This window comes from Suricata suricatta, chromosome 11 (genome assembly GCF_006229205.1).
Source record: "Suricata suricatta isolate VVHF042 chromosome 11, meerkat_22Aug2017_6uvM2_HiC, whole genome shotgun sequence".
NCBI classification, from domain to species: Eukaryota; Metazoa; Chordata; class Mammalia; order Carnivora; family Herpestidae; genus Suricata; species Suricata suricatta.
In genome coordinates, this window is record NC_043710.1 from 13,162,382 (window position 1) to 13,172,800 (window position 10,419).

The 10,419-nt window shown below is 36.4% G+C and overlaps 1 protein-coding gene across 1 annotated transcript; it reads right to left on the reverse strand.

The window, feature by feature from the left end:
• Positions 1–9,123: 9,123 nt before the first annotated feature.
• LOC115272416 (olfactory receptor 1044-like) lies at positions 9,124–10,053 on the reverse strand. The gene has a single exon (XM_029915492.1). It carries the CDS (start codon positions 10,051–10,053, stop codon positions 9,124–9,126), a length of 930 nt encoding a protein of 309 aa, XP_029771352.1.
• Between the last annotated feature and the right edge of the window lie 366 nt (positions 10,054–10,419).

Here is a 10,419-nt window from a genome sequence, read left to right on the forward strand (position 1 = left end):
TGTCCCTCCTCCGCTCCCCCTGGTTCTCCATTAGGTCTCTCTTGTTTTCCTGCTAGACCTATGAGTGCAAACATATGGTTTCTGTCTTTCTCTGCCTGGCTTACTTCGCTCAGCATGACACCCTCAAGGTCCATCCACTTCCTGGGTGGCTCAGTCAGTCACTAGAATTTTAATCAGGGTGATGCAATGTACTAGTAATGGTGTCCCTCTTCAAAGCACTCAAACTTTCTTGGCTGGTTCACCAAAATTCAAATCACAGGTAATGTTCTTAAGGGGTAAATGTAAAATTTTCACTGGGGCTCATTCAACTTATTACATCTTAACACTACAAAAAAGAAATGCCCTCAAGTTTCCAGCACATTTAGCATTTTTATAATGAACAGTTGCTCTTTGAATGACAGATGATTATTGAAAGATATCATTTTATTGAGATTGAGGCCAAGAAGAATAGTAGAAAGAACCTTGATAAAACTGGGGGATCAGTATTTGAACTTGGCTTTGTTAACCACACATGCTTTAGGATGGCGAAAATTCAATTTGTTCCTCAGTTTTCTAATGTATAAATGATGCTATTTTATATCTAAAAGGATTGTTAATATTAAAAGGAAATTATTTCCTCTCAGCCCAGGGTAGACATAAATACATTTTAAAATAGAAAGTGTTATGTTAAAAAATTGTTCTCCTGATACATTAAAAGGTAGATGTACAGAGGAGTCGGTGTAATCACTTTGAAAATTCACTGTTAGCAGGGTCAGCATAAGATAACTCCAGGTCTTAAAACCCAGAGGTTATTGAATAAGAAAAACAGAAAATCCTTAGCTATTGAATGTAGATAGGCATACAGTTTTATGTATGCTGTGTCTTTTGAATTAAAGATATAGAAGAGTGTCCTAAAACTTTAGATCTTCAAATATAGTCTCAGCAAAAAATAATTAACAAAAGAGAAATACATAGCCTAATTAGTAAATTGTGTTATGTCAGAAAACAGATGGCAGAATATATCAGGAGAAGCTAGATGTTCATAAAGCATAAAAACAGAAATCAAAAATACATTTTTAAAGTGTATGTGTGTGCATTTGTGCTTCTACTGCTTTCTATGGGACAAAGACAATCTCTTTGAGATTGTCTCATAGCTGGCAATTACCATGATTACATGAGTAGGTCATTAAATCTTTTAAAAGTCTAACTAGTGATCTCACAAATATATAAATTCCATTTTGAAGTAATTGAGCAACTATTTGATTGAAAATGTTTTCAAATCCCAAAATGCTTCACTATAAAACTTCACTGTGTGGCAGCTGTGAGAACTTCAGTGAGCCAATTCATCTTATCTTGAAGGGAGCATATGTATATCTATGCAAGTATCTTTGAAGGCATATTATATATGATCTTTTACCATCTAACCCATGATTTTTTTTATTTGAGAGAGAGAGAAAGAGAAAGAGTGAGTGAGTGAGTGAGTGGGGGAGAGAGGCAGAGGATGAGATAGAGAAAATCCTAAGCAAAGGGTGGAGCCTGACTCTGGGCTCCATCCCACGACCCTGTGATCATGACATGAGCTGAAATCAAGAGTCAGATGTTCAATAGACTGAGCCATCCAGGTGTCCCCCACCTATGATATTTTATATTCATATACCATTCACATCTCTTCCCTCTGTCACAGCAAACACACATAATCCAATTAGAATGCTTTGCAGTCTTCAGTTAAAACATACCCTACAGGCTCCCTTATTTCCATATGTGCTTTTTTCTATATATGTACTCCTCTCCACTGGATGAATAATGGATGGAGAGCTGGAGGGGAAACTCCTATTTATCCTACAAGGTCTGTCAAAACCCCACCTCTCCTGTAAAGACCTCCCTGATTCCTCATTTCCATGCTGCATTACCCACCAGTTTTCTTTTTTGTGTTCCAGAAACATATAGTACATCTACATATTATCAGTTATACTCATTTACATATTATCTCATACTTACAGCAGTCATCTGTTTCTATAGTTCTTCCCCCTTAACAGACTGACTCCATTCACTTTCTAATATAACCCCTTCTATATGCTTGGTAGTGGGTATGAAATACGGATTTTTCTAATAATATTTTAATATTTATTTCCTTTGCTTATAATTTATGTTATTTACTTGTATCAGATATATTAAAGAAATATTAATGACTTGATTTTAATGTGCTCACCTCTCAATATGGGTAAATGACTAGCTTTCACAAAAAAGGCAAGGAAGGTTTTGATAGATTAAAATCCAGTCAACTAAGAGCCTGACTTTTCCAAATGATCCAATAGACATTATTTTTGAGATCTCATTTTTTAAATTTCAAATTAACAAGAAATATGTTTTATATAATAGTACATATACATAACTGAAATAAAATTAGTGGAAGCACTATTTACCTTTATTTCAGAAAATGACACCTAAAGTCTTTTTATTCTAAAATCCATCACATTCCATTCTACTTCATTTTTAAAAATACTCATTTTGATTTCAATTTTTTAAGACAGTCTTCAAAACTACCTGGTTAGAGAATGTTCCTATTTCTTCTCCAGGTGAGTTTGGATGGCAACAAGCAGCAGGGTTTTGTCAGTGACTCTATCCCAAGGGATCTTACATAGGCGTGTGATGCAAATAGATCATCAGAAAAATTACAGACCTTACCCCGTAGGAATCCCAAGGATCAGGTGAATTAACACAATTCTCTAGTTTGATAAACTATGGATATAAAACTCTTTCTTTTTTTTTAATTTTTTACAAGTTTTTATTTCTTTTTTAGAGAGAGACAGAACATGAGTGGGGGAGGAGCAGAGAGAGAGAGGGAGACACAGAATCCCAAGCAGGCTCCAGGCTCTGAGCTGTCAGCACAGAGCCCTATGAGGGCGGCTTGAAGTCATGGATCTTGAGATCATGACCTGAGCTGAAGTCGGACACTTAACCAACTGAGCCACCCAAGTGCCCCAATAGGTCTTTCTTTAGTATGACATTATTTCCCTAATTTTTGAAATACTATTATTTCTTTATTGCTGTATTGTGTTGATGTTGTTGTTGCCTAGTGAGAGGATTGGAATTTATCTTTGAAAGAAAGATAAGAATTACTTTGTGAACCTTCTTACAATATATTTTTCAAAGAACTGATCAGGCAACTCTCTCAAGAACCTATTCCTGAACACTTTAACACATAATAATCTTTCTTTGGGTTATTGTTTGAAATGTTCATGAAGCATATTTTCTTCTTTTTCAGGTTGTCTCTTTCAATTATTACTTCATTTCCTTGATGACTTGGTCTAAGGAGCACTCTTTCACATTCTTTAGTTAGTTCATGTGAGGCCATGTGACAGTGTGCAGGAAGAACAAAATTTTAATATTCATTAGGGGAAAACACATCTGCTATGGATTGAATTGTATCTCTCCATTCCTACTTTAAAGCTCTAACAAAAAATGTTATTGTACTTAGAGATGGGGCCTTTGTAAGGTAATTAGGGTTAGATAAGATCATGAAGGTGGGGCCTTCATGATGGAATTAGTGCCCTTATAAAAAGCTATACCAGAGTACTACCTCCTGCCAACCGCATGCTATAAAAGAAGAGGTTATGCAAACATGCTGTGAGATAGTGGCCCCCTACAAGCCAAAAGGAGAGCTCCCACCAGGAACAAAATTGCCCAGAAGATGGATCTTGGACTTTCCAGCATCTGGAACTATGAAAAATAAATTTCTGATGGTTAAGCCACCCTTTTTATGGATTTTGTTATGGCAGCTTGAGATAGAAAAAGCAGTGTCTTTGTGGAAACAAAATAATCCTCTATGCTGCAGAAAGCTTCTTTGGGTGGGAGGACTATGAAATTATTTCTTTCTTACCAATTTAGTGAACTTTCTGTTGTCTTCTCAGTAATTTAAGGAGGCTGGCATTTAATTGAGGATGTGCCAGAGGTGAAAAATACAACTGAAATTGTACATGGTAAACTTAAAAGATGTAAGTGAGAAGGTAGTAAGGCCTTTGTTACAAGTCTAGGGTCCAAAGGAAGAAGAAGTGTATATCCTAGCAAATATAACTTGGCCTTCAATATAAGGATGATGGTTTTGGGAGAAAATCTAACATTGCTTGTGAATGATGCATTAATATATTTGCACAAAGCAATTTCATACAAATAAGCCTGATATAATCCCATTGTGTTAGTGTTAATTAGAATATAAGTATAAACATGAATGATGTATGAAATATTATGTAATTTTTCTATGAACATGCAGTACTTAACTTTGTTTTAAGATGGCAGACATACTCAATACAAATGGCAAAATGTGTTTTTATAAAATTTCAAGACTTGGTCTTTGGGATTAGGATATTAGAACAAAAACTAAGACATCTTCTATTTAAATTCATGCATATAAATTAGATTGAATTCAAATTAATGAAGAGAATGTTGTTATTTCAACATTAGTTTTATATGTATTATGAAAGCTTCTTCCCAGTGAATGCTTCATTTTCCTTTTTTATTTTTATTTTTTGGAATTTTTCTTATTTATTCAAATTCAATGCAGGCACTAAACACTAAATGATTAAAAAACAAAACAAAAACATTCTTTCCATTTTTAAATCTTTAAGTAGAAGAATTCACCTTAGTTGACCAAATTTTGGGGGAGGAAATATTGACTAGAGAAAACTTCCAGAGTGAAGACTGTGTTCTGCATGTTACTGAGAGTTGGTCACTTGACTGTATGTATTTGCATTATTTGTCACAAATGCATAGAACTGTGCACCACAAAGTAAATTTTATATCTAAACCAATAAAAAATTAACCAGGTTGTTGACAAATACCAGGAATAAATGCATACTCTGGCAAGTATATTCAAATCTATTGTAAATGTATGACATCACCGCACTGAAATGTGGGATGAACTGACCAAGGCAACTTTGGACCACAGTGTTTTGATTAGGGACTGTGAAGTCATAGAGAAAAGGGACTATATTAGAGCTGAACAAAGAATTAAATGGTTTTTAAGTGGAAGAATCTAGATTTCTCACTGTTGAAGTAGACTTTACAGTGAAACATGAACTTAAATCTGGAATGAATCTTATAGTAATCGATTAGAGTAGAAGATGGTCAGAATGAACTCGTGTTTAGTTTCTCATATGAACACAGAACTTTCCAGTCTTCCACTGGAAATTTTTTTTCAACATTGTGTGGAGTGTTAGGGAGTTTCTTTTTTCTTTTTCTCTCTCCATCCTCATATGAAAGCTCAGGAGAACTTGAAAGGAGATTTCGTGGCATCTCTCATGAGAAAGTACCATTGGGACTCATTTTCCTACCTTTCTTTTAATTTTGTAATAAGAGTGTGTTCTGAGACAAGTTGGGTTGAGCCCTTTAAAAATATGTTATTATAGTTATTAAGAAACTTCTTGTTGTGGAACAAATCATAACAAATTATGGTAATGATGACAATAGAAACTCTGGATCTCTAAACATGTCATTAAAATTAAATTCATTTCAATAGCACATAAGATCAAATTTTAAATCAGACCCACACAACAATTTTCCCAATTTCATGTTTTCCCTAGCTGTATTATTGAAGAAAAGTTGTACTTGTGAACATTTTGAAAAAAAAAAAATTTTTTTCCAAGCAATGTTAGTCATTCAGATCTCAAAATTTCCAAGAGACCAAAATTTCCTTTTCAATCTTTGATTCTACAGTTACGATGTAACAGAAGCCTGGTGATCTGTAGGTCCACACAAGCACTACTATAGTTAATGGCACTGTTTACAATTGGAGTTACAAGTGGACATGTTTGTTATAAGGAATAGGGGAGCCACAGCAAAGGTCCAATGCAGTATTGGTGAGAGATTTCCATTGGCAAAGTCAAAGTCATAGGGTGCCTGTAAGAAAGTGAAAAACCAGAGAATTATAGGCTACAGGGGATGCTAGACTTTAATTAGTTAGACCTGTCATCTAAATGAAACAGTCAGATTTTGCTGAGTGACTTGAAGGAAGATATCTACAAAATGTATTAAGAAGAAAAACATGGCCAATCTTTGTGCCTACTGTCTCATTTAACCAGAGTAGCTGTAATTATTATTAAGATTTCATTTGTGACCAACATAATTTTTTAAAAGAAAGCAAAACAAAACCATATACTTAGCACAATTCCATCATTTTACCAATGAGAAAATTCATACCTCTAGAGGGAAATAATGGATTTCCTAAGGTAATTCTACTAGCAGTTCTATGATGAGTCAGGTTCATACTTTCTGTCTTCTTTCTCCTAGAAGAAAAAGGCTTCACAGTTTTGTGGCTAAGAATAAACAAGGCCTGACTATATACCCTAAAGAATTACAAATTTTTTTTTTTCAAAAATGTGGTTTTTGAACCTCTGAACCCATTTTGTGATAAGAGATACTGGACATAGTTAAGATTAAACGTACTGAGAAAAGTTAACAAATGTCAATTTTAGTGTTTCAAGATACATTTATCTTCAAGGAGGCATTGTTTTCTGTTAAATTATACAAATAATATAGCATATAAAATTACTATACTATCTTAAGTTGGGTTTTCCCAAAAGGAGACACTGTGCCAGTGATTTATATGAATGTGATTTATTAGGAGTTGCTCCCAAGAACAGTTATTGAGTTGAGTAGGAAGTGCAGCCTAGAAAGGAAACGGGCCAAGCATGGGTGTAGCAACAAAGTCCCATGAAAGGACCTCTGATTAGATTCCATGGGCATTTCAGAGACAAGGTAGGTCAAACTGTGGAATTGCTCTAATGAATAGGCAAAAGAGCTTAAGTATGTATCTCCATTGCACTTATCAGTCATTGGCTAAGGGCTGTCCTCTGTGCGATGTAAATCCCCACTAACTTCTTGGTCACCAGCATGCAAGCAGAACATCTTCACAAACCCTGCTATCATTTTCCAGCAAAGAAAGGTAGGCACTGGCTCTTTAGAAGAAAAATACTCCATACAAATAAGGTAAAGGGATCACATAAAGCAGTGGTTACCAAAGTGTGGTCCTGGACAGGGACACCTGGGTGGCTCAGTTGGTTAATCGTCCAACTTTTGATTTCGGCTCAGGTCATGATCTCACAATCATAAAGCTGAACACCATGTTGGTCTCTGCATTAAGCATGGAGTCTGCTTAAAATCTTCCCTCTCTCTCCCTCTGCTCCTTTCCTGCCTCCCTCTCTCAATAAAATAAATAATAAACATTTACAAAAGAAGATTTCTTCTTAAAAAAAAAGTGATTCTGGACAAGCAGCATCAAGACAACTTGGGAACTTGTTGGAAATGCAAATTCTTTGGCTCTATGCTAGAATGACTGAATAAGAAACTCTGGGGACTTGATCCAGTGATCTGAGATTTAACAAGACTTCCAAAATGCATGCTTAAGTTTGAGAACAAACCAAAGATGGTTCAAGGATGTAGCATTGATGTTATCCATTGCAAAGACTATTTCTCTAGAGGACTAATTTTAAGACAAAAATTATAGTGATATTAAATCCTAAATAGCAACTGTCTTCAACTAGGTACACCTTTTAAAAAGGAAGGTCTCTTTATGTGCTGATTACTTTGATGGATGAGGTATATAAGTTTGAGAGAAGAAGGTTGAGGGATTTAGGTACTCTGTGTAGATTTGAAAGAATTTTGAGTTGTGTGGTTCAATATGGATTGCTTATATGAAAGTTAAGAAAAATAGGCTTTAAGATAAGAAAAACTGCCAGTAAGAAAGAAGGGCATTTAATAATGGTAATGGGAAAAATATCAGTAAATTTAGCAATTATGACTTCATGTATAGCTGACAGATAAACCCCAAAATATATGAAAAAAGCAGATAAAAAGGTAAAAACATAATTTAACTGGGAATTTAATAGCTTTCAATAATTGTGCAAATAACGAGAAAGTTATCAAGACTGTAGAAGACTTGAACAACAGTGTCAGCCAGCTTGACCCAAATAAAATCTCTACAAGTGTTTAGGAAACAATTTTCAGGGGGCTCTTGAGTGGTTCAGCTGGTTAAGTGGCTGACTTCAGCTCAGGTTGTGATCTCACAGTCTGTGGGTTCAAGCCCTGCATCGGGCTCTGTGATGATAGCTCAGAGCCTGAGGCCTGCTTCAGATTTTGTGTCTCCCTCTCTCTCTCTCTGCCCCTCTCCCGCTCACTCTCTGTGTTTCTCACTCAAAATAAAATAAAGAGATAAAAAAAATTAGGGGCTCCTGGGTGGCTCAGTCGGTTAAGACTCTGACTGCGGCTTAGTCAGATCTCACATTTGTGGGTTCAAGCCCCGCGTCAGGCTCTGTGCTGACAGCTAGCTCAGAGCCAGGAGTCTGCTTCAGGTTCTGTGTCTCCTTCTCTCTCTGCCCCTCCCCCTCTCATGCTCTGTCTCTCTCTGTATCAAAAATAAATAAAACATTAAAAAATTTTTTAAAAATTTAAAAAAGGGAAACAATTTTCAGGGCAGGCTTTCTCACCCTTGATATTATTACTATTTTGGAATTGATCTGCATTGTAGGTGATGAAGCATCCCTTGACTTCACCTTCAAAGTACCAATGGTCTTCCCTTATGCCACCTTGTGCTGGTCACGATCGATGATATTTCCAGACATTGCCAAGTGAAAATCACTCCCAGTTGTAACCACAGGTTTATAGTTTTCTCTTGGCATTTAATTTAAAATATATTATTGAAGGACTCTTATAAGTATATTATTATTAAAGCACTTTTATGATCCTAGGCTATGTGTTCAAGGTGTCAGCACTTTTGTCTGTTCTTGGACAATACCTAGTTATATGCTTATCAGATGAGAAACAAACAAAACAATCCCTACCTTTTCATATTCATATTCATACTCATATACACACATGCACACACACACACATATATATGCTTGTTTTTTCATTTGAGAAATAACACGATGTAGATTCTTCTGGTACATATATTAAATTCTACATATAAGCTTTAAATCAAAGTCTAACTTGTTTATGAAGAATTCAGATTTATTTTTACAGTGAATGTTTATTGATCACCAAGATCAAGTCACCTTAATGATTTTTCTAATCAAGGAAAAATTGGGTAATGAAGGAAAGTCCACTTCTGCTTATTCATTTCACTTTTTTTGAGTTTCATAAACATAAATTCTACTTTCTACTGACAATAACCTTTTTCAAGGCATCTTTCACATCTTTATTCCTGAGACTGTAGATCAAGGGGTTCAGCATGGGAATGATCACTGTGTAGAAGACGGAGGCCATCTTATCTGTGTCCAGGGAATGGTTTGAGCTTGGCTGTAAGTACATAAAGATAAGGGTCCCATAGAATATGGTGACCGCCAGCATGTGAGAGCTACATGTGGAGAAGGCTTTGCGTCTTCCCTCAGTTGAGCGCATCCTCAGGATGGCAGAAATAATGTACATGTAGGAGACAAAGACAATCAAAACAGAGGAAATGAATGTGATCCCAGCGCAGGCAAAGATCCATAGCTGTTTGGAGTGAGTGTCTGAGCCGGTTAGCCTGAGGAGAGGCATGTCATCACAATAGAAGTGATTGATGATATTGGAGTGGCAATAGGAGAGGCGAAAGGTGAGGATGGTATGAAACAGGGCCATGAGGAAGCTATAGCTGTAGGGGACCACCACGAGCTGAATGCAGATTCCTGGGGACATTACGACCATGTAGAGGAGAGGGTTACAAATGGCCACATATCGATCATAGGCCATGGAAGCAAGTAACAAGCACTCAGACACCATAAAACTGAGGAAACAGCCTAATTGAGCAGCACAAGCATTGAAAGAGATAACATTTTGTTTGTACAAGAAATTCCCAAGCATTTTGGGGGTAATGACAGAAGCATAACAGAAATCGACCAGAGCCAGGTTGCTAAGAAAGAAGTACATCGGTGTGTTGAGTCTTGAGTCTGTTCTAATGACTAGGATCAAGCCGAGGTTACCAATTACTGTAAAGAGGTAGATAGATAAGAATACCACAAAGAAGGGCATTTTTAATTCCTTTCGATCTGTGAGGCCCATGAGAATAAACTCCTTTACTTGGGTGCAGTTTATCTGAGCCATATCTTCCCAAGGCGTCTGCATAGGAAAGCAGAGAAAAGAGTTAAATTCAAGTTGCTGTTCCTATGAGTAGCATTTTTTTAAATGTTTTATTTATTTTTGATACAGAGAGAGACAGAGCATGAGAGGGGGAGGGGCAGAGAGAGAAGGAGACACAGAACCGGAAGCAGGCTCCAGGCTCTGAGCTAGCTGTCAGCACAGAGCCTGATGCGGGCCTTGAACCCACGAACGTGAGATCTGACCTGAGCCGAAGTCGGAGGCCCAACCAACTGAGCCACCAGGCGCCCCTATGAGTAGTATTTTTATACTTGACTACCTTGTAAAGAGGTTTAGTTGCCAAGATAGTGACTGTTAGCATATTGTGATTCT